General features: G+C 25.4%; 12 protein-coding genes across 12 annotated transcripts; 6 read left to right on the top strand and 6 right to left on the bottom strand.

Moving 5' to 3' along the window:
* Window positions 1-16: 16 nt before the first annotated feature.
* PNEG_03348 (hypothetical protein) lies at window positions 17-1,189 on the bottom strand (the record flags this gene model as incomplete). The annotated part of the gene is made up of 4 exons (XM_007877237.1): window positions 17-150; window positions 194-367; window positions 414-625; window positions 672-1,189. 4 exons carry the CDS (start codon window positions 1,187-1,189, stop codon window positions 17-19), a joined length of 1,038 nt encoding a protein of 345 aa, XP_007875428.1.
* A 2,345-nt stretch (window positions 1,190-3,534) lies between these two features.
* On the bottom strand, window positions 3,535-4,069 carry PNEG_03347 (hypothetical protein; the record flags this gene model as incomplete). The annotated part of the gene is made up of 3 exons (XM_007877236.1): window positions 3,535-3,821; window positions 3,871-3,966; window positions 4,009-4,069. The coding sequence occupies 3 exons, from the start codon at window positions 4,067-4,069 to the stop codon at window positions 3,718-3,720; spliced, it is 261 nt and encodes an 86-aa protein (XP_007875427.1). The 3' UTR covers window positions 3,535-3,717.
* Window positions 4,070-4,981: 912 nt separating this feature from the next.
* Window positions 4,982-6,704, bottom strand: PNEG_03346 (hypothetical protein; the record flags this gene model as incomplete). Its single annotated transcript, XM_007877235.1, has 4 exons — window positions 6,515-6,704; window positions 6,424-6,471; window positions 5,756-6,381; window positions 4,982-5,710 (listed from the first exon to the last, which is right to left on the bottom strand). Exons 1-4 carry the CDS (start codon window positions 6,687-6,689, stop codon window positions 4,982-4,984), a joined length of 1,578 nt encoding a protein of 525 aa, XP_007875426.1. The 5' UTR covers window positions 6,690-6,704.
* A 137-nt stretch (window positions 6,705-6,841) lies between these two features.
* Window positions 6,842-7,192, top strand: PNEG_03345 (hypothetical protein; the record flags this gene model as incomplete). The annotated part of the gene is made up of 2 exons (XM_007877233.1): window positions 6,842-7,058; window positions 7,107-7,192. Exons 1-2 carry the CDS (start codon window positions 6,863-6,865, stop codon window positions 7,190-7,192), a joined length of 282 nt encoding a protein of 93 aa, XP_007875424.1. The 5' UTR covers window positions 6,842-6,862.
* Window positions 7,193-7,262: 70 nt separating this feature from the next.
* On the top strand, window positions 7,263-7,930 carry PNEG_03344 (hypothetical protein; the record flags this gene model as incomplete). Its single annotated transcript, XM_007877232.1, has 2 exons — window positions 7,263-7,645; window positions 7,693-7,930. 2 exons carry the CDS (start codon window positions 7,263-7,265, stop codon window positions 7,928-7,930), a joined length of 621 nt encoding a protein of 206 aa, XP_007875423.1.
* A 709-nt stretch (window positions 7,931-8,639) lies between these two features.
* On the top strand, window positions 8,640-9,779 carry PNEG_03343 (hypothetical protein; the record flags this gene model as incomplete). The annotated part of the gene is made up of 4 exons (XM_007877231.1): window positions 8,640-8,752; window positions 8,806-8,988; window positions 9,034-9,490; window positions 9,541-9,779. The coding sequence occupies exons 2-4, from the start codon at window positions 8,839-8,841 to the stop codon at window positions 9,777-9,779; spliced, it is 846 nt and encodes a 281-aa protein (XP_007875422.1). The 5' UTR covers window positions 8,640-8,752; window positions 8,806-8,838.
* Window positions 9,780-10,324: 545 nt separating this feature from the next.
* Window positions 10,325-12,017, bottom strand: PNEG_03342 (hydroxymethylglutaryl-CoA synthase; the record flags this gene model as incomplete). Its single annotated transcript, XM_007877230.1, has 7 exons — window positions 11,936-12,017; window positions 11,862-11,887; window positions 11,744-11,804; window positions 11,281-11,700; window positions 10,707-11,230; window positions 10,500-10,658; window positions 10,325-10,456 (listed from the first exon to the last, which is right to left on the bottom strand). The coding sequence occupies exons 1-7, from the start codon at window positions 11,973-11,975 to the stop codon at window positions 10,325-10,327; spliced, it is 1,362 nt and encodes a 453-aa protein (XP_007875421.1). The 5' UTR covers window positions 11,976-12,017.
* An 887-nt stretch (window positions 12,018-12,904) lies between these two features.
* PNEG_03341 (hypothetical protein) lies at window positions 12,905-15,726 on the bottom strand (the record flags this gene model as incomplete). The annotated part of the gene is made up of 13 exons (XM_007877229.1): window positions 12,905-13,742; window positions 13,785-13,921; window positions 13,966-14,136; window positions 14,183-14,317; window positions 14,364-14,423; window positions 14,464-14,684; window positions 14,730-15,029; window positions 15,080-15,141; window positions 15,186-15,241; window positions 15,284-15,354; window positions 15,397-15,478; window positions 15,523-15,618; window positions 15,667-15,726. The coding sequence occupies 13 exons, from the start codon at window positions 15,724-15,726 to the stop codon at window positions 12,905-12,907; spliced, it is 2,289 nt and encodes a 762-aa protein (XP_007875420.1).
* A 608-nt stretch (window positions 15,727-16,334) lies between these two features.
* PNEG_03340 (hypothetical protein) lies at window positions 16,335-17,082 on the bottom strand (the record flags this gene model as incomplete). The annotated part of the gene is made up of 4 exons (XM_007877228.1): window positions 16,335-16,679; window positions 16,728-16,808; window positions 16,864-16,949; window positions 16,995-17,082. The coding sequence occupies 4 exons, from the start codon at window positions 17,080-17,082 to the stop codon at window positions 16,335-16,337; spliced, it is 600 nt and encodes a 199-aa protein (XP_007875419.1).
* A 1,168-nt stretch (window positions 17,083-18,250) lies between these two features.
* PNEG_04341 (hypothetical protein) lies at window positions 18,251-18,574 on the top strand (the record flags this gene model as incomplete). The annotated part of the gene is made up of 3 exons (XM_019757852.1): window positions 18,251-18,298; window positions 18,319-18,479; window positions 18,526-18,574. 3 exons carry the CDS (start codon window positions 18,251-18,253, stop codon window positions 18,572-18,574), a joined length of 258 nt encoding a protein of 85 aa, XP_019613322.1.
* Window positions 18,575-18,829: 255 nt separating this feature from the next.
* On the top strand, window positions 18,830-20,513 carry PNEG_03339 (hypothetical protein). The gene is made up of 4 exons (XM_007877227.1): window positions 18,830-19,082; window positions 19,129-19,897; window positions 19,941-20,289; window positions 20,332-20,513. The coding sequence occupies exons 1-4, from the start codon at window positions 18,879-18,881 to the stop codon at window positions 20,390-20,392; spliced, it is 1,383 nt and encodes a 460-aa protein (XP_007875418.1). The 5' UTR covers window positions 18,830-18,878; the 3' UTR covers window positions 20,393-20,513.
* Window positions 20,514-22,431: 1,918 nt separating this feature from the next.
* On the top strand, window positions 22,432-23,301 carry PNEG_03338 (hypothetical protein; the record flags this gene model as incomplete). The annotated part of the gene is made up of 1 exon (XM_007877226.1): window positions 22,432-23,301. The coding sequence occupies exon 1, from the start codon at window positions 22,459-22,461 to the stop codon at window positions 23,299-23,301; it is 843 nt and encodes a 280-aa protein (XP_007875417.1). The 5' UTR covers window positions 22,432-22,458.
* Window positions 23,302-23,528: the final 227 nt, after the last annotated feature.

The raw sequence follows: 23,528 nt of genomic DNA, 5'->3' as shown, positions 1-23,528 counted from the left end.
ATAACAAATTATAAACTTATATTACTAATTTTCTTTGATATGTATGAATATTTCCAAATTCAGAATCTCCGGGCCTTCTGAGGATAAATCTCTCATCAATCCAATCGAGTATTTCAGCAATACTCATCTGATTCGATAATTCACAACTCTCTAAAAACACTTAATTCTCAACACAATTAAAAAACAAAAAAACCTTTTTTATTTAATATTTTCCCCATCATTTTTAATATATGATATTTAAATAAATGAAAATTCAAGCCATATGATAATGAATATTCTATAAACCTTTCAATTGCAGACCATGGACAAGTATCAAAACCAGAGAACAAAGCAGGATTAGCCAATATTCCTCTTGAAGACATTATTCCTATTTAAATTATTATAAAAGAAACAAAACAATTTAAAATATATACCATCTGCGTTAGTATATTTTGCTATATTATTTACATCAGAAAAGGTAAAAACATCGCCATTTGCTACAACGGGAATGTTGAGAGATTCTTTTATTAATTTTATTGCATTTAGATTTACAGGTTCTGATGATCTTTGATTTCGTCGCCGTCCATGAACTACTATATAATCAATACCAGCAGCTTGAACTTTTTGTGCCCAATCAACCGTTTTTCTAGCCTAATATTACAAGAAATAAAAAAAACAAAATAAATATAAACCGTAAATCTCCATGAATTCTTATTTTAACTTCAACACACATTTGTCTACCACAACGCTCCTTTACAGCTTTTACCATTTCACAAACATTCTGTAGATCATGCATCAAATGAGCACCCAAACCTTCTTGACAAACCCATGATTGAGGGCAGCCACAATTCAAAGAAATCCCATCAACATAATTTGAAATTATCTCTACAGCTCGTCCAAGAATAATAGGATCATTAGAGGCAAACTGAGATACAACAGGCCTGTCATCCAAATTTGTAGAAAAATCACAATAACGTGCATTAGAATGAAAGAGAAATTCTTTTGCAACCATCATTGGAGTATATGCCAAATCAACACCATAAATACGAACAAGAGAACGAAAAGGTAATTTTGAATACCTAACCATAGGTCCGCTTATATATAGAGGTCTTTTCTCGCATTTTGCAGCAGAAAAAAGTTTTAATGGATGGTCTTCTATATTTCTTAAAGAAAGATGCTCAAAAACATCTATTTCTGAAACCATTACCATAAAAATTAAAATAAATATAAATCATATATAAATAATTATCACTAATACTTGACCTTTAGTATTGTATAATCTAATTTTATATCAAAAATTAAACTAATTTATATTAGTAAAACACAAGCCAAAACCTTTTTAAAAACCATAAAATATCAATCAATACGATAAAAAATCAATTTAATCTAAAATAATATAAATCTTATAAAATAATATTTTAGTAAATAACTTTAAATATATTTATATATTAAATGCAAGAAAAACAAAATATATATGAAAACTTCTTTCAGTTTCATGAAAATACAATAAAATTACATAGATTTTTCTCAAGTAGATAATTTAAATATGAAACTATTTAATATAAATTATATATATTATAACAAATTATCTATAAAATATTTTTCAATTTTGAAAATATAGCATTTTCATAATACTTTTTTATAACATTATATAATTAATATTAATAGATAATTTCAAAAAAATTATACAAATACTTATAAATCTTAAATCATAAAAACAACTTAGGTCTTTAAAAATATCAATAAAATAAATATAAAGATACAAAATTTAACATAAATAATTTTAATATATACTCAATCTTATAAAAAAATTCTAGAGCTCTTATTTAACCATAATAAATACATAGATATTCATATTTAAACATATTTTCAATAAAATTACTTAAAGTTATATGCAAATGTATTTTTAAACATTTTTATCGAATTCTTTTAAAAAATATATTTAAAATCTTTCTAATTAATCATTATATAGATTACTGCTCCAACGATATTTGTATTTACGAAACATCATTTTATACCGTTTAGTAGCCAAAAGACTGTTATCACAAAATTAACCGTTAGTTATATCGGTATTATAAACTATTTTCTTAATTATCCTTAATAGTAATCCTTTTTTTGAATCAAAATATTAAAATAATTTCTTAGTAGATTAAAACATAAAATTTATAACTTTAAAAATTGCTGAAGCAAAACTACATATTACTATAATTTTGAAAACAAAAATCATTTTTCAAAAAATATTATTAAAAAATAAAATCTTAACTTTAAGACAACTTCAAAAAAATTTCAATATATTTCTTTAATAAGAAAAATAAAAAATTACTAAACATAAATCTATTTTGCATTATAAAAAGTACACAAAAATTTATAAGGACATAAAATTTTTTATAATATCTTAAAATTACATAACATATAAAAGTGTGTCTTTAATAATCATCAAAATTGAAAACAACTTAAAAATGTATTGAACAAAGCATATAATTTTACTAAAATATTTCTAAAATTCCATAATAAAAAATTTGTAAGTTCATTAAATTTACAATATTTATTTATTGACAATTCTTTAAATACATTAAAAGATAAATATTTATTATTTGAAAAAGCAAGTTAAATAACAAACTTTATTAATTCGAAACATTTGATCCTTGAGAATATTCATAAACAAGAGTAATTCATAATTTTTTTTAAAAAAAAACATAAAAAAATGAATAATTATAATTTAAATATATTTAACTCCACATGTCTGTACCTTATTTTTTTTAAAAAAGTTTAAAACTTTTGTTAATTCTAAAATATCAACTTTTTAATACTTTTTTAATAACTAAATATATTTTTCGAGACTTTATACAATTTTAATAATAATACTACAATAACACATATATCCTGAACGATCTACAAAATTGATTTAAAATAATATTTATATAATATAAATATCATAAATATTTATAGGGATTTTATAATAAAATAATCCAAAATATTTCAAAAATATAACATTTTCTTTTTTTTCAAAACAACATCAAACAACACTTTAAAATTAAACTATATCAAAAAATAATATTCGTATCCTCTATTAATTCCAAAAATGAACAAACAGCTATTTGTTTATTAAAAATTAATACACATTTTTAATAAACGCAAGAAATTACATACTCGGAACATTTTCAAACGATACATAAAATCTCAATCAATATACTAATTTAATATTTTGTTAAAAGGATACTTAATATTATATCCTAAGCACTAAACATAGAATATTTCCAATCAAAAATAACACAACATTGTTCAAAACATTAATATTTCAATCTATAATTTTGCAAAGCAATTAAAACAATCATTGTATTCAAAAATAGACAAACGACAAATCAAACAGGCTAAAGGATATAGAATACTTTTTTTATACTCTAGGGCATATTATATACCATTAACTCTTAAAATAATCATATAACCTAGAAATACCCCATATAAAAAAAATTCAATAAAAGTAAACAATTAAGCAATAAAAGATAAAAACAAAACAAGCAGTAATCGAAACCGAAAAATTATCCAACATAGTAATGAAATGTATATATATATTTATATCTTACGAACATGCCATTCATCAAATAAAAAACAATCATATTGCTATATAAAGCACAATTATTCATCATCATGTGCCGTACATGCCACATGAGTATCACGCCATTGAGATTTCTCATTTTCAAATCGTTCCTTATCTTTTCTAGCTCTATTTTCATATGGCTATATATACACATTAAAAAAACTACATAAATCTAACAATATTACCTGTTTGTCTTTAGAAGACAAATTCTTCCATCTTTCACCAAGAATTTTACCAATCTGACCTATATTCCCGTTTACTAATCCTCCTAAAAAATATAAACAAATTCTTACCAAATGTTGCATCCGGGTTCTCTGTTTTTACCAATTCCCTGTTTTCTTGTGCGAAAAACATATAGGCCGACAACCCTCTTTTAGGAGCATCTGGATCTAAAACATATAAATCACAGCTTTCTCAACACTTAGAAAAACCTTTTTTCACCCGCTTTCCTGAAACTTTTTTAATTCCTCTTGATTTCGCGTCTTTTGGCATCTATTCAATATTAAATACATATTCTTTAGATTTCCTATATATGTATGCGCGTCTAATATGCATAAAAACCCATTTTCTGCACATTTTTTACGCTTATACACGCATTTACCTTAACCAAAACGCCTCAAAATTCTCTAATCAAATTAGTATACAAATTTTAACTGTCTATAATTATATGCGGTCAATCGCAACTTCTCTGCTTCAGGATCTTTCTTTTAATAAAACCTTTATTTAGATACCTGAAGCTATTTATCATAATCGACCAAAAATCTTACCAACGTTAAAATAATAAAGTTACGTTCCTGAGTGGGAGTAGCAATTTCCCACAGCTATTAGAAAGCAAACATCAGGAACACATCATACAGGACACATATTAGGGAAACCCTAACACTAACGATAAGATTAATCAATTTTAATTAACGAAGAGACTAAATTCTAATTAGTTGATTTACTATCCATTTTAATAACACTATGATAACATGAATATATCATCAATTTATTATTGATAATTTATTAAGAAAAATTACTAATCTAAGATATTTAAATAGTTTTTGGTCAACTAATTAATCATATTTTCCTTTTAGCCTGTATATAATATTAAAAACTGCATATCCAAAAAAACAATATTAACTGTACTTTCGAGCTTCAAATTGAAGCATAGAAAAACCTAAATACGATGACAAATAGTCCCAAAATGGATAAACCTATAAAACTTATCTAAAGATAAACTAACATACAACAAACTTATAATCAAACGTTATAAAACGCTTATATAGCATCGAATATCAACCAATATCTTTATATTTCAATTATAATTTTCACAAATCTAATTAATACAAATAGTCAAATCAAATCATCCGATAATAAAAATCAACATAAATGAAAAATTTACATAAATTTATACAAATTATATTAAATGATCTCAAGATCAGAATCGGAATTACAACAAATATCAGATGACAATGAACGTGCGATAGGTAAAATAGATGAACTAGACGGAAAAACCGAATGACTGTAGGGATTAAAACCAATTCGCTTAACAGATTGTATGGAAAAAGGTTCCGGATACAATTTGGATGAATTTTCTAAAGAAACAGAAGAAATAGGACATGTTACTTTTGCATGAATTTCTAAAGAATCAGGAACATTTCGAGGAACTTGTTCATAAGCAAAAAGTCTGGAAACCATATTAGATTCTTGTGTTTGTTTCTGATGTTGAAATCGCATTCTTTCAGCCCTTTTAGCGTCTAAAGCATCACGTTCATAACCATAAAGAAAATTAGATATCATAAATACATTTCCATTCCACGGATCATGAACCCAGCCCGTATGTTCAGCCAAAAGTCCTTCTGCAGATTTAGGACCTTTGCTATAGCCTACTTTACTCGATATATATTTACTTTTTTTAGGAGAATAAAGCCGTGTACCAGTAGCAACTTCCATTCGCGCATTTCTAATCTTATGCATTCCTTGATCAACATGAAATCCACAGACTTCAGAATGACGTATATCTACCCATGATGTACATTGTTTTCCATCTCGTCTTAAGGCATTACAAAACCCCAGATCCCGCGATAAACCAAGTTCTAATAATGAATCATACTCATGAGATAAAACTAAACTAAAATTTCCAGAATCTATCTAACAATAAATTATTTAATGCAATAATTCATTTTGAAAACACGCCTTTTTAGGTTTCATAATTCCCGGATTCAAAATTGCTATAATATATCCAACCTGAATCTTCCAATAACGTTCAAATGCGCCATCAAATAAAAAAAGACTTATTTCCCACTTTAAATTAGTCAACGTCAATACACAATATCTTGACTTTATATTCGCATCTTTTTTTTCATTTTGAATATGTTTTGGTATCGACTTATACGCAATAATACCAATTACAACACAATCATTGTCATGATCAGGAAACTCGTAAGTTGGTGCCGTTACTGTTTTTAATAATTCAGGTAATAAAAAGATTTTCTTTCCTTTAAAATAGAAGCTTAATTCATCATGAGAAATATTCCTTTTTGAAAGATAAAGCATTGAATATGAATCATAGGGATCTTCTGAAGAGAATGATAACACATTTTCTTTACTTTGAAAATCCGAAAAAATTTCTGAATCTACCAATTTATTTTTTTCATTTAATGCTACAAAGCCTTTAGAAAGTCTCCTTTTCTGCATGTCCGTTATATTTTCCTTTATTTTCTTCTTTGATCTAAGATCAGAAAGCTTTTCCGAAAATGTTTTAGAAGGTTTAACAGACAAATGCACAGTTTTTTTTAAGGATATATTATCATCCATTTTTCCTAAACATTTAAAAACAAAAAAAAGTAACCAAAGAAAAATACTTTCATGGAAAGATTGAAGATTCTTAGTAGACAAGGGTAGTGATTTTACTATTCGTATTAATCAAACATTGACAAGTCAAAACATTTATACCTGGACTTGGGCTTCTTGGAACTTGGACATAAACATTGCTCAGTCGTTTTCGCTTATTCTTGGTTTCTTCGGAAGAGAGAAAGTTTTGTGCATTTCTTGATTGACATTGAAATCTTTTTCTATCGTCGCTTTGTTTCGTTTTATGTTTCAATAATGAACAAGAAAAATCAGTCATCAGATTTCAAAATACGAAATCTAAAACCACATACAAAATCAGACAGACATACAAAACTAAATAACAAAAATTATTTTTAATTAATATCAATACCTTAAATTATTTTTAATAAACACGATAACGTTTCAAATAAATTCTTAACGACACCCCCATAAATTAAAGCTTTTTGACATATGACAAAAATAATTATTAAGCCTAGAAATTTTTTAAATGGAAAAACAACAGAAGAACAGATAATTGCACTTCCGCATCCTAAGACACAAATACCTGTTCGCTATCTTATTCAAAAACCACAGCTTTTACAATTAATCAAAGTCAATGATTCTTATAAAAAAGGAAGCTGGTTTATTAATAACAATATTGTAAAAGGTAATTTTTTATATATTAAATAGCTCATTTAAGTTTATTTAATAATAGATGGTACTATTTATCTTGCAACACCGTTCGATCTTGTATTTCTTGCAATTCCCGTTCTTGAAGAGACATATAAGGAAATTAATTAAAAAAAGACACCTCTTCCCTTATAACTAATTCCCTCTCTAGAAATCGGAGTATTTAGGAAAATATCTTCTTATGGATGATATTTTAGATCTTTTTTCAGAATACCACTTTCCTATCCTTATTTCATCTTTAGGCCCTCAAATGAAACATGCTATTCGTTCTATTTGTCATGAGCTAGATTCATCTCCATCATTTTTTCGTTTTGACGAATCTCTTTTACTGAAAATTATGAGAACTAAAGTTAAGAAGGTTGCTTCTCATTTACCCAAAAGTATTGAATTTGAAGCTATAACTAAAAACTTTATGGATAATATTCAAGGAAAAGAACTAAATAGCGAAAAAAAACCCAATGAATTGAGAAAAATTATCCAATTAGCACGTATAAAGACAGCAATGCAATTAATTAATAACTATTTACCCATTAAATATGCAAATCTTCTTCTTCAATCAGAAGAGTACATTCTATTCATTTATATTCTAACTTACTTGCTGAAATATATAGTTTTACTCCTTTATCTTTATATTTACAAAAATTACAAACTCATCGAGCTAGCACTCTCTTTATACAAAACATCAATCACTTTACAACTGATTTCTATTTGAAAAAAGATACAGTTCCTAAAGAAAAAAATAAAAATAAGAGAAGCTTTGAAAATGATAATACTAGAATACAGAAAAAAATGGATACAAAACAAATTAATAAAATTACTTCTTTCTTTAAAATACAGAATAAAAATTAATTTTTTTCTACTAAATATTCTTATATTGTTTATAAAACATAATACCAAATAGGTTATTTGCATTAAATTGAATTCTCTTAATTAAACTAGATGCACTTTGTTGAATTCAATATACTTAAAAATTGCACTAAATTCAAAACTTTTAAGTATTATTAATTCTCATAAAATTATATCTTGAATTTTCTATTTATTGAAATACATTTATTATCTTTTTAAATATTCAAAAAACAAAATATCAATCATTCTTTTTTGATATATTTTACATCAAATTATCTGTATTTTTTAATTTTACATTTATATAAAAAACAAAAACTTAAATTTATTCAATTTCTTATACAAATGAACTAATATTATCTTATTTTTTTATAATTTTATTTTTTTCAATTTACAATTTATAAAAATAAAATGTCTACAAATTCATAAATATGTCTCCTATATTAATTTTTATAAAACATTTAAATAAGATATAAAAAAATAAGTGCTTTTTGTTAAATAACTTCTAATATCTTTCAGAAAATATCTATAAAAAAAAACTTAAATTCATCTATTATTCAAATTATAATATATCTTTATTTTTTTTACACTATAAAATTATTATATATATATTATTTCTTATACTTTAAAAAATATTATTTTTTTCTATCATTTATCAATATTTTTAAAGAGCAAAAGATCGAAATTTATATACATATTTCAAGATTTTAAAAAACTTTTCATAAAAAATTAATTTTAAGCATTAATTTATTTCACTAATATTTAAAAATTTATCATATTATAAACAGTACTTAATTTTTTTAAATGTCATATTTTATCAAACTTATTGTAAGATAATTCAACAAATTATATTTTTTTACAGAAAATTGAATTTAATTTAGGCTTTTAAAAACTAATTTTTTTTTAAAAATTCTATGACCCTTTCTGGAAAAAACAATGAAACAATAGCAGTATCCTCAGCATCATCTATAGGTCTTCTTGCAGAACTTTCTCGTGTTCGAGATAAATTTGAACGAGAAAAATCAAAGAAATTAGATAAATCCAGTAACATTTATGAAAAAAAGGCATAGAAAATACAAGAAAAAAAAACAAAGACTTATATTAGCTAGAAAACATTATTAACAAAATCAAATGTAGGTGTAGAATATCGCGCAGCAAAAGATAGATATGAACAAGAGAATATTTTGGAACATGAAATTAAAGCATCAAGAATAGCTTTAAAGAGAAAAGCTATTCAATATCAAATGATGAAAAGAGGTGCTCATGATATGAACATAAAAGGTGTAGCAGCAGAGAATTTACTAGTAGATTTTGATAGAAAATGGGCAGAGCATCAGGAACTTGAAACAAGTTCATCCTCAGAAAGTGAAGTAGATGAAGAAAACAATCCATGGGTTGAATATATTGATGAATTTGGAAGAACAAGAAAAGTACGTAAAATAGATTTACCTAGAGAAATTACACCAGAACAAGAAATTCCTAAAAATATTATTTATGGAGACTTTATTCAACCGTTTAATCCAGATGAAGAACAAGTCCGAAAAATTCTTGATGAACCTGAAGAATGTAATAAACAACATTTATCTATCTGTATATATGTATTTAATATTAAATAGCTGCAGAAACATTTTATGATTCAACAAAAGAAATTAGAACAAAGGGAGTAGGATTTTATCAGTTTTCAAAAGATGCACAAAAAAGAGAAGAAGAGAGAAAAGCTCTTCAAGAAGAGCATAGGCTTACAGAGCTAATGAAACAAAATTTAGAATGGGCGTACGATAAAAGACAAAAAAAACTAAACGAAAGAAAAAAAGAAATAGAAAAAAGAAGGCATAAAAATATAGGAGAACAATAGCTAAGCAGCACTATGGACATGTATTCATAAAAGAATATTGAAAAAAATAAAATTTATTATATTCTAAAATATTTAAATTAATTATATTTATAACATTATTTATAAAACAATTTTCATAAAAATTAAAATTTAATAAATATTTCATAAACCATAAAAAAATACTAAAAATTATTCCAAATATATTAAGAATAATAACCAAAAATACGTAAACACTTTACTTATGCTAGAAACAGAAAATAGTGAGAATTTTCATAAATATTACCAAAACTCATCCAATTGTTGCTTTAATAGTTTCTAAAATCTCAAATATTATTTTTTTACATGTGTATCAAATCAGTTCCTTTAAATACCAATCTATATAAAAAATAAATGATAAAAGAAGTTACAGAAAGGTCAATATGTCTTCAAAATAATTTATTAAGCACAATTTTTATCAACAATCACATTAGATTAAAAGTAAAAAAAATTTAAAAAATCTTAAATAAAAATCAATATTAAAAAAACAAAAATCTATATACTAAAATATCTTTTTCAAATAAATTGAATCAAACAGCATATTCTCTACGATATTTTTCATCAATTTTAACAAGATAATATGCATTCAAAGCTATATTAGAAATATCACCATGTGGAATATAATCTTTTGCAAGATATGCTTGTTCTCGAAGAGATATCATCTAAAATTTTAACTATAAATCTTGAAAATTATAAAAAATATACTCTTTCAAACTCTACAGGAGATAATACTTTCCTATTTGCTAACTTCGTCTTTAAATCAAGAATCTTTACAATATAAGACACATCATCGTGAATTGTAAAACTAAAAAAAGTAGCAGCCAGTCCAGAACCATATGAATATGCTCCTATACGTTTCCCAACCTAAATTAAATTATACACAGTATATACATAAATATATATAAACCATACAAGCTTAGAAGGTAAAACGTTGCTTAAAAGACTCGCCAAACAGCCGTATAAACTAGCTGTATACATATTTCCAACATTTTTTGATACATCAAGACCAATACCAACACGTGACTCGAAACGTTTTTTACTAAGATTGATGAATTGCTTCTCAAGATCTTTATCTACCAAACTAGATTGATATTCTATGCCGGCAAGGTGTTTTACACTTTCAAATTCTGGATGGTCTTGATTTTCTATAAAATCATTATACATTAGCCTGGCATATGCTTTTTGAACAGATTTGCATGTAGGAGAATGAAAAATGCAATAATCAAAACGGTCGATAGGAAGTGAATATGCCGTATTACAATTCGTATCACCAAGACTTCTTCTAATAGAATATTTCATATTATAAGCTTTATAAGAATAATCAATAGCCCGAGTATAACATGAAATAGAATAATGTCCGTCTACAATAGGATATTCAGAAGTAAAATCAGGCTTATAAAAATCATAAACATGATCCATACAAGTCCCTCTAAGACCTACAGTAGAATCAAAGTTAGTCATACAAATATGTAATAATATAACTTACCAGAATCTAAAACAATAGGCGCATCTTTTCCAATAATCATAGCAACACATCCTGCACCACCTGTAGGACGCGCATTTCCTCTTGAATAAAGAGCAATATCACCTGCAACAACAATAGCGTCTCGACCATCCCAGTTTTCAGATTGAATCCAATTGACGGCATTAAAAAAAGCATTAGTGCCACCATAGCATGCGTTTATAGTATCTATACCCTCAATATCATAGTTCGGAGAAAACAATTGCATAAGAACGGTTTTAACAGATTTAGATTTGTCAATTAAAGTTTCTGTACCTACTTCTAGTCTTCCAATATTATTAACGTCAACATTATAATTTTTAATTAATCTCGAAACTGTCGTCAAGCATAATGAATAAATATCCTCCCTATCATCACAAAAGCCCATCATTGTTTGACCAAGACCTTATAGGATTCATTTTACGTATTATTGTTGAATTAAACGTACCAATTGTATATTTCCCTGGAGAAACCTGGTCGTACTTTTCCAAATCTTCTTGTAATACACACTATAACATTATTATATTTCATTTATTCAAAAATACTAATGAACATATCAATTATACCAGTGAAGGAAAATAGATTTCCATAGCTGAATAATCAATTATTCGTTGTTTTCTAACAAGAATAAACAACATACCTTTAATACCAACATTCTTTGGGGATTCCAATATTCTCATTCGAGAAATATATTCTCTCTTTAAATTTCAAGCCTAATTTTCTTCTATTCAAAAGAACTTAATACTTTTTAAAGCTTCGATCACTAGGTCATCTCAGAGACTTGAAAAAAAGACTCAATAATTCATGATTGTTATATTTTAAATAAATAACACAAATATACATAAATACATAATAAAATATAGTTCAGATATGTTTTCATATTTATTATTCATAAAATATAATAATTTTTTATTACAAATTCAACTACAAAGATTTTTATGCTCTATCTTTTTATAAACAGGAAATTTTAAATAATAAAAACATAAGTTTCAAGATACTAGAGATACTTTAGTGCATTTCCTGTATAATTATAAGCAAATAATACTTCATATAAAATCATGACTATTTCGTTAGCACTTATAAATATAAACATTTTAGAAAAGACTATCTCTAAAAGTCAAACAAAATATTTTGTAAAAAAAATATACTCTAAATTTGAATATATTTATATTTTAAATAAAGTTTCTTCAAATAATCTTACTAAAATTCAGTATCAGTTTAATTTCCAATATTTTAAACAATTAAACCAAATAATATAGGGATATTAATGATAACACTATATTTCTATATGAAAAAAATAAAATCAAAGACTATACCAAATCATTATCCAAAACCCGAAAACTCATTAAATGTTTGCCGTTAGATATAAACAGAAAAAATATACAGTATCTTAACTACAAAAACAAAATACCAATATCAACCAGAAAACATTATAGTCCTTAAAATTATAATATAAATCATAAACCAAAATAATATTAATAATTTTAATTATATATTAACACCCTATCCCATATAAAGTTCCATAATAAGCAATACATAAAACACTAAAAACAATACTACTATGAAAACTTCAAAATATTAATACTTCAAAAAGTTATAATATAAAAAACTATTTCAAATTATAGTTACCAAAACCATCAGATGCTTTCATTCTTTTTGGAAAATGCCTTAATGAATCTGAGCTCTGTGTTTTGAGTAACAAAAAATTATCTAAATTTTTATCTTGAAAATTATTAAATGAATTTGACGATTTTAAAGCTGTAACCTGACTTTTTCCTTTAGAAAAGTCGAATTTTATTGAACGATTTTGTGAATTTTCTAAAAATAAAGACTTTTCTTCCGAAACATTTTTTGCAATGTTACAGTCATTCATTGCAGAAGATTTCTTGTTTATACTATTTATAGACTTATCATCTAAATTTTTCGTAGATCCACCATCTAAATTTTCCATAGGTTCACCATCTAAATTTTCCATAGGTTCACCATCTAAATTTTCCATAGGTTCATCATCTAAATTTTCTATAGATTTATTATCAAAATTCCTATTTGTATCATTCTTTTTTTGAGAATCCAAGTTATCAATTTTTATAGTATTCTCGCTTTCCTGAGTAGAAAGGCCATAATCAATATTCAAACGATCGTCAGTTAAATTATCCGTAATTCTCTTCCACCCAGATCTTACGAAATTAGATTTTACAATTTGAGAAGATTTATTAAATTTTGAATCATTAGACAGAAAATCCTCATCTAACTCCGACTTTTCCTTGTTACCAAGAAAAATTTCCAAAAAATTTTCTAAAACACCCTGTCCAAAAACTATCCAGCTCTCCCAAGCACTAGTAATATTTACTACCTGTCGACGAAAATTATCTGCTTTAATACGCCCATCAAATGATTTATAGATTTCAGAAAAATGTTTAAAAACTACACCTAAATTTTGTTCTAGTCTAAAAAATATTAAAGACATTTAATAAATATTACTAACTTACAATTGTCTATATTTCCAAACATTAGGAATTGCAATAGATGAATTATGCAAAATATCACTAACTAAATATAATCTTGCAATTTTAGTAGAGATAGGAACATGTGGTTGTATTAATGATGATATTAATATTTCAACAATCTTTAATTATTTAAAATATCGTAAAAAAAGAAAAATAAAATAACCTCATCAGCAGCATTAGCATGCTCTATTGCAAATGACATAGCCCTAGCAATATTTCCGCGACGATAAGAAATTTCGCGCAACAACCAATCAAAATGAGATCTAGAAACAGAACCTAAATATGTCATCTGTTTTCTTTTCTCAGAAATATCATCGGCAAACTCATCATCACCCTATTAATCTATAAGAATCACAAAAATAATATTATGTTCAACAAACATCATCAGTATTTTCAGGAGGCACCCACCATGCTTCATTTGTAAACATTTGAAAAGGTTCTTTGGACCATTTATATGGAAAATCGCCATTTAATAAAGAAAACAACTTCCATCTATAATAAATATGTTCAGAAGTCTTAGAAAAATCAGGAAATATTTCCAATAAAAAAAATAAACCATACAGTTGAATCAAACAAAAACTCATAATCAGGATTATCATACTCTCTTTTCATAAGAAATGCCTAATACATTAAATAATATATAAAAATAATAAAAAAATACCTCAAACTCTACACCATGCTCAATAATTTTCTCAATTACTCTATGAATTCTTCTTAATAATTTCAAATCCTTAGGCTTTGAAACAACCACTTCAATCCTATTTAGCATAGATAAAGGATTAAATCTTCCATTAGTTACTCCTCCTGGAGGAGGTGCTCGATTAAAACCTATTATTCCTTGTTTAGCATCAAATGGAAGTTTAGTCTTATGACTATCAACATCTATAATATAAAAATTTCATCATTTTTTAAAAAAATTATAATTACAAGTAAATGATTTTAGCTCCTTTCCCCATACAGCTTTTACTCGCCAACCTTCCCCAATATATGTTCCATCAATATTACTCTTAGCCTTTTCTGCATTTTTAGGATCTTCAAAAGTTACAAAAGCAGAAACTCCTTTTTTAAATTGATCATCAGTAGACTTTGAAGGAAGAATATTGATAGATGTAATTTTTCCATACGGCAAAAGTAATGTTGAAAGAGATTGTTGTGTAGTTGAGGGTGGTAATGAAGTCAAATGAAGACTTCGAGGATGAGAAGAATCAAAACAATCATCACACTTTTCTAAAAATAAATTAAACGTTATATCATTTATTAATTATAAATAAATAAACCCATAGAAAAAATTCCCGTATTAGTAGTACGTGCAATTCTAAGAATTTCCTTTTGTTGAATACTAGTTCAATCAATAACTTTCCAAATTCTTAGAAAAAACAATACCTTTTAATCTCTTCAAGAAAGTTATCCAAATTCCTCTTTCGACTTAATCCAGCTTCCTTTACCCATAAATAATTTTCTAAAAATTTCAAGAGAAATACCGTATTAGAAGATGATTCAGCAAAATGACGCTTACTACATGAAATACCTCTCGTAGAATTTGGAGATAAAGCTTCTAAAAGTCAGAAAAACTATATTCATAACTTCTTACAACATTTTATGTTATACTCTCCTGATCCATCATCAAAGCTCTTTACAAAATCCTCATATATTACTCTCGTTTCTTCTTCTTCTCTCTAAAAAATATAAAAACAATACATATATTAAGGTTTTACACAACTTTTTTCTTTGCATTAGCTTCTTCTCTCGCCTTATCATATGCAGTTTTTTTTGGTGTTGCACGCTCAAAAGCAGCAATTTTTTCTTGATCAATAGCCTTTAAAAATTTTAACTAATAAATTTAATAAATTTTAACTAAAAATACCCGAAGACTTCCTTCTTTAAATGTTGTTAAACCATAAGGCAACTGAAGAGGTCTTGCCATTTTTCATTAGTTTTATGGTATCGAAATAAAAAATACTCCAAAAATATATACGATACAGATTTTTGAAATAATTCTATATCTTTAGAAAAATTTTTAGAATAGACTTTTACTAAATAAAAACTAAGCAATTTCATAAAAAAAATATAATCTCAAGCTTTGCATTAATAAAATTCTTTTTTAATTTTATTAAATTGTTTATTCAAATAGTATTATCAGATTTATATACTGCTTTATTTAAATCTATATAAGTATTATCAATTGCTCAAATAAGATTAATATTATATATAATTTACCAAAAGCAATTTAAAAAAATCATATTCAAAACAAAAATTTATCTTAAAAAATATATCCATTAAAAATAATAACACATAATACCCTAAAATATATTAAGATTCAAAAATAATTAAGTTAATATTAGTTTTTAAATTATACTTCATACATCATCATACGAATAAAAAGTCGCTTTTTTCAAACAATTAACATTTTTTTAAAAACAATAATTATAAAAAAACACTATTTTAAACTTATTCAAAACAAAATATTCAAAAGTATTAGAACAAATATTATTATTTCAAAATTCTTATAAAACAGAAATTTATATAAATGTTTCATATAAGCCATGCTTTTTTGTAATACTTAAGTTCTTCTATACTCCCTAAGATATCATCCATGGCCCTATGATTAGCTTTTTTTTTTGGAGCACTTTGAAAAACTTCATAATTCCAACATCTAGCAAGTTCCTTTATTGTAGAAACATCAATAATTCTATAATGCAAATATTCTAGAACGCTTGGAATATAACGAGATAAAAAAGCTCTATCGACATAAACACTATTTCCTGCCAACAAAGCAACTTTAGGTTTTGAAATGTATTTTTGGAGATAATCCAAAAGCTCTATTTCTGTAGATACCAAAGTATGCGAAGATGACAAAACACTTTGAATAAGGCCATTCTATTCCACTACGTTATATAACCATAACTTTATTCAATAGAAAATTACCTCTTCATGATATTTTCTACACCAAGAGTCCATAGAATTCAAAATATGTTCTGGGTGATGAATAACTCTTTGAAATCCTTTCTAACAATAATTCAAATAAATACATATGAAAAAATATATTAAACAAAATAGATACACTTTCTATGATATTTAAATTTCCATCAGTAATTAGAACAGCAATCTCAAGTAATTCGTGTTTTTCAGGATCCAAACCGGACATTTCTTTTAAAAAATCAATAAATCTTAAAATAGACATTCTTAACAAACCACAATCTACCCATATCATTGGATTCTGAATCATTATTCTAGTAGTTAAACTCTTCGTAGTCAGACTCTTCCAAAGAATACAATTCATCCAATATACCTTTGAATATATATCGAATTATAGGAAAAATAAAAATATAACTATAATATTTCATATTTATAATAAATATAACTATAAAAATATATAAATCTTTATTACTAAATTTACATATGCAATTAGTACATATATTCTAAAAAACTTATCTAATAAGGTTAAAAACAAAAATATTCATAATATTTAATTATAAATTGAAAATCTAAAAAAGCAAAAACTCAAAAATCATTATTGAAATATTCATTTTTATATTCACAAAAAGATACTTTATGTAATATTACAACTCAAATCTATTATATAAAAAACCCTGAATTCTTTTTAAATAAACAAATATATAAGACTATTTATTAATACATTAATTTATAAAAAATATTTAGCTATTGTATTTGTCATAATATCATATACTATATGAATTTTACAACACATACTTTTTACAAAAATTAATCTTAAACTAAAAAATTTAATTAAAATTACACCATATTTCATCAAGTTAAGGATATAGTTTTTTATTTCTCTAAAAGAAAATAATTTTAATTTATTAAAAGCGATATTTAAACATTTTTATATCAAAAATAGATTTTACAAAAACAAAAAATTCTTATATCAAAATACCATTTGCTTGTAAAAAAAACGTATTTAATTTATATCTATCAGTTTATCTACACATATATACATTTAATGAGGTCTAATATGATTAATTTTTTCAAATCCAGCTATTTTAAATTTAAAATTTAATAAATTCAATAAAATAATTTTCATTAAAAATAAAACATATCTAGCACTACACAACCTATTTGTAAATCTCATCAATACAATGATATATTAAATCAATAAATCAGGGTAAATATCATAACTATCAATAAAAAAATCTTATTAAAATCCTTCCAGAATTAAAATTATTCAAATTTAAAAAATTATTAAAACCTAATTGCATTACTAAAATTACCGATCATATTTCTTCTCAATACTGATGCTGCAAAGATCTAATGTATCTTCCAAGAGGTATCTAATTATGAGTTCGTGACTATTTGTATCATTCCTCCTGACTAAAACTATATTCAAATACCTTAAAAGACTCAAATGTTATATATCTGTATTCTTAGGTTTTCTTAATGTGTAACCAATATACAAATAAAATAACTTAAAGTCTAAATTACTTGTAAAAATGATACTAAAGAAATTACTATTGTCATACCAAAAACTGAAAGAGATTGTATTTATATTTTTAAAAAGATTTTGGCTATTATCAAGACATGTAAAGATATCTTGACAAAAATAATTATCAAAATATCATTTCATAGTCTTAAGCAAAAAATTACCACTTATATATATTATAAAAAGATAGATGTCGTCTTTGTAAGTAAAAATACAACTCTGGGTGCTATAGCACCACTGTAAAAGATCTTGTTTTTATAAAAAAGTTAGTAATATATATAAAAGACAGCGGAGAAATAAAAATATTGGAATTTTTTTCAAAAAAATGAACTAGACAGGAGTTAAGAGAATTAGATTAAGAGAATAGACATTTTTTAGGAAACTAAATTTACTAACAATAAAGATTTTTAAATATATATTTTATAATCATTTCCATCTATATTATATACATATTCAAGATTACTATTCCTTAAAAAAGAAAATAAAAGCATAAAAAAAAGATTTTATCAATATTTCTTTAGTTTCATAAAATATCTATTTTTAGATCAATTTAAAGTTTTAACGAATCAGTTCTCGAACATCAACACAAAATTTCCATGATTTGATAAAGCTTAAATTTGATAGTTAAGAAAATATTTATGACTCCTTTCAAAAATATAAGCACTTTTAAATCGAAATTTCTTTCCGAAAATCAAGATTGTTTAACTTTTCTTAATCAAGAATCAAACATATCCAGATTTCATAAACCTCAAACCGAAAAACAGACAAATAATTTTTTGAAAGACCATAGGAAAAATTTCAAAGAAAAATCATTAAATCATGAGAAATTGTCAGAAGAAGAGGTATATTATCTAGTAAACTTATTTTTGATTTTTAATTAAGTTTTAGCTCATTATTCGTTTAACAACACCAAAATCTCTACATTCTTCAACATATTCATCATCACCACCTTTTATTCGTGAACTATCTAATGATCTTAAAAGACTTGAAAGGGCTTGTGGTTCTGCTTCATCGAAAATACAGGAAAAAACAAATAATTTTTTTCCATTATCATATTCGCTATATAACAAATCACAATCTCCAGAAAATAACAATACCACAACTATTCCATCTAATATACATGACAATGAAGATTTGAAAATTTCTAAAAAAGATATATCCGTAAAATCTCCAAATTCTTCTGAATATTTCATGAAGCTTTCAACAAACGTTTCACCTATTTATCCTCTCTCTGGACACATGGAAAGTTATATTCCACTACCTGATCTTATGTCGGACTCAAGAGCATCTACATCTTGTTCTGAAGAAAGTGAAATAAAACCAATTCATTCAACTCCATTATATAAAGTTACAAGACATTCTAAAAAAACTGCAGAAGAAAAAAGAGATATTCCCTGTAAAATTTTAAAGGAAATAACACCACATGATCAAGATTTTAGACATAGCATTTCACATACTCAGCTAAATGTAGAGTCCAAAAATATTTTTAACAAAAAATCAAATAGTACAATAGAAACAGATAATTTTCATAAAAATAACATTCATAAAGACATAACATTCTTTTCAGAAGATAAGAAGCCATGTAATATTACTGATCCTACTATTGATAAAACTATAAAACTTTTTGGGCCAGGCGCATGGACAACCACACCGCAAAGTAGGAATATAATCATATATAATCAATTTCTTATATTATATAGCTCGAACATACATCAAAATGCTATCAAATTTAGATATTTCTGGCGAAGAGAGTAAACATTCTCATATTTCAGAAACTCAAAATGAAGACCATCGACTCACAAAAATGTTATTACTTTTGCAAGAAGAATTGAAAAGTACAATTATCAATGTAGAAGAACTAGAACTTAAAATACAAAAATTCGAAGAAGATTCTAAAAACAAGGTTTCTATTTCAAAAGAAGATTTGTTGAAACTTCAATTTTTATATGAAGCTAAAAAGAGGGAGATTAAAACATATGTTCCTCTTTGTATAAGGTATTTTTTTTTCATATTATGTATTATGTTTCTAGCTATAAATATATTAAATTGGTACGTATTTTTTTTTAAAAATACAATATAACAAATCGTTAGGGCTTTGCCTATGCACAAAACTTATTCGGAATTACCATTATATCAATCTTGGCCAACTTAATTATTATAAAATTTTCTATGATTTAAATTTTTTGAAATTAAGCGAAATCTTTTTTCAATAATATATTTAAGTACAAATTCACATATGTATATACAACTGTTCTTTTAAACATCAACTCTGTATAAATACCAATTATAAAAATTAATAATTAAATAATAGATTAATTAAATCTTTAACATTTACATAAAACTTTAGCTTAGTAAACCCTAATATTAATTATAATTAAAATTTAGTTTTTTAATTTCCAGAAAAAAATCCAATTTTAACTGCATGTTAAAACGAAATCTTAAACATTTAAAGATAAAATTTGCTCTTTTGAAACCTATACAGATAATAATTTCGAATATTATTTATTAATCACGATCATACAATTATTTATATGAATAACTAAACTATACAATGATACGCCATACTCTTGAAACATCAAAAATATTCCAAAATTTACTTCAAAAGTAGCAATAATACATCTCTTACAAATATTTATAAAAAGTAATTATACAAAAAAAATACTAATATCTTATGAAACAATAATTAAAAAACAATTATACCATATTTATACATTGCATTTTCTCTTCAACAGGGTATACACACATTCTTATATTTATTTTTTTAACCGATAAAAACTTTTAACCTAAATTCCCTACTAATGTCTAATGATTTTAATATCATAAACAATACTTCCATCTCGTAAAAACAATTTATATAAGTTATTACTTATTGTTTGATACTATATTTCTAACTTTCACTAATTTCTATGCTCATACTTTTTTATTAATATCTCTAAATTATCAATTATAATTTTTAAATCCTGCATAAATATAAACAGCAAAAACATGACCTGAAGCAATTATAATGTTCATAGAATAAAAATTTAATGTACTGTTATAAATAAAAATATCATGAATTATCTACCTAAATAAACTTGCTATTCTTCCTAGAGCTAGACAAGTTATTTTAATAAGACACTATACGTCTTGAATGGTAGTCAATACAGAAAATTTAGACTTTACCAAAAAAAGAAATAATCTATCTTATGAACCAATTTGGAGACATTGAGAAGTAAAAAAAATCCTCTTTAATAAATGTGTTTTTATGCAGACTAGTGCATACCTGTATCCCTGCGTTGACACCTAAATCTTTTATAAATCGAATTCCGTGATATCCGAAATCATACTAAATCTATTTATGGAAATTAGTAGCAAAATTTATAACGTTTTTAAACCCTAAATTTATAAATATATTCCTACAATGATTTTTCTAATTGCTATAATCAAGTCTTGGTTTTTACGACAATCCAACTAAACTACATAAAGACAAGCCATAAATCTAATATAACGAATTACGACACTGTACCAAAACCATGTTTATAATACATATTATTAGTTTTTTTGTCAAGATTATGCAAAACAAGTTTAGCTTTAGACGGGTTTTTATTAAGGAAGGTCAGTTATACATACTAAGGTACGATTAAAGATTTTGCAAGAGTGCTTAATGTTCTAAAACGTATGAATAACAGTTTTAAGATGTTATATTAATGTCGCAGTTCAACAATTCGTTTTAGATACAATCCGCTTTACACATTTACATTATCTATTACCACTGCTATTTTCCCTCGTCTTTTGCGTTTTATAATACGTCTTTTCGACGGGAAGTGCCTTTGGTTCTTTTCCAAAATTCTAGAACTTGGTTCAATTTATATGGATTTGAGTCAACTTTTTTCTTTTGACCTTTAAAAAGTATTTTTCAGACCAGTTTTTTGACTAAGTGAAAGAACATTGCTTAGACTAAGAGTCTTTATGAAATAACTGATAGAAGATTGGCAAAATATAGGGTTGAACATATACCAGGTGCCAACTTTATTGCCAGTTTAAATACTATTGAGCTCGATAGTTCATCTTTTATTTAAAAAACCTTAGTTCCAATTTAGAGACACCAACCTTTTCTTTAAACGCGTTAATAATATTTTTTGTATCTTATTATAGTAACTTTTTGTAGATCTATTATTTTGTCTATTAGCTGAATACTAAAGAGATAAACCAATCGGATCACGCGTTTCTTGATAGTTTATGAAATATTTTTCTCCATTGATTCATCAACATCTTACAACATTGCCACTTAAACAGTGTCATTCAATGTCATCCTCAGAGCAGATTTTTGCATCACCCTATCATATTTATCGTAGCGACTCAATATCTTCTAATATGTCACCTGCAAGCACTCTTGAAACACCTTCTCAAATGTTTCCTTTAACACCACTTAAAAGTGTTGTTTATAAAGGTTTTTGTACCACTGCACCTAAAATACAGCATGTTCCTGTTTCTACATTGCCAAATAATCTTTATGAGCAATCCGTTTTTAAGAAAAATCGATCATGTCATGAAAGCGTTAAGATGGCACACTACAATACAAATTCTTCTGACTATATTCATAATTCACATTGTGTATTTACAACACCTTTTTCTTATCCTTCATCATTTTCTCAGTCATTAACAGATTCTTTTTGTGATAAGAAATCGTCAGCACAGATTATCGCTGCTGGTACAGTACTTAATCATTATCAATATCGATACATTCAAGAGAGATCATTAGTACCATATAAGGATAATCATTCTCTTCCTTTGATAGTTTCTTCTCTTGATAAAACACATATCTGTGATGTTTGCAATAAGCGTTTTAAACGTTATGAGCATCTTAAGCGTCATGGACGTTCGCATACCAGTGAAAAACCATTTCAATGCAGTATAAGAAAATGTGGACGATGGTTTTCGCGAAGTGATAATTTACGTGCTCATTTACGCACGCATTTTAGACGTGGTGGTCGCAATTTATTTGTAGGAGATCCCAATAACAATGATGAAACTAGTTATATGGCTATAAATCCTATAAGTCCAAATACCTTTGAGAATTAGACCGTTTATATTATATAGCATTCTTCCAGTACATCTATATATGTTCTTTTTATGCACTAAAAATTCCGTTTTTTCTTTTGGAAAATGATTATTGGGAATACAGATAAATAACATTTTTTTATTTTTGGAGGAAAACCCAATTATTATTTCATATTAAAATTTGCTATCTATATTATTTTACAAGAACTATTTATTCATATATCTTGCAAACTTCCAGGAGAAGAAAT

This window comes from Pneumocystis murina (assembly GCF_000349005.2).
Source record: "Pneumocystis murina B123 chromosome Unknown supercont1.17, whole genome shotgun sequence".
Classification (NCBI taxonomy): domain Eukaryota; kingdom Fungi; phylum Ascomycota; class Pneumocystomycetes; order Pneumocystales; family Pneumocystaceae; genus Pneumocystis; species Pneumocystis murina.
The sequence above is the reverse complement of the archived record's forward strand: the minus strand, read 5'-3'. Positions and strand labels throughout refer to the sequence as shown.

Bases quoted from the DNA above. Each gene is read 5' to 3' on its own strand.
- PNEG_03339 (XM_007877227.1), top strand. From the start codon at position 18,879: ATGACTCCTTTCAAAAATATAAGCACTTTTAAATCGAAATTTCTTTCC. The intron at 19,083-19,128 runs GTATATTATCTA...ATTAAGTTTTAG, and splicing joins AGAAATTGTCAGAAGAAGAG to CTCATTATTCGTTTAACAAC. The intron at 20,290-20,331 runs GTACGTATTTTT...ACAAATCGTTAG, and splicing joins GCTATAAATATATTAAATTG to GGCTTTGCCTATGCACAAAA.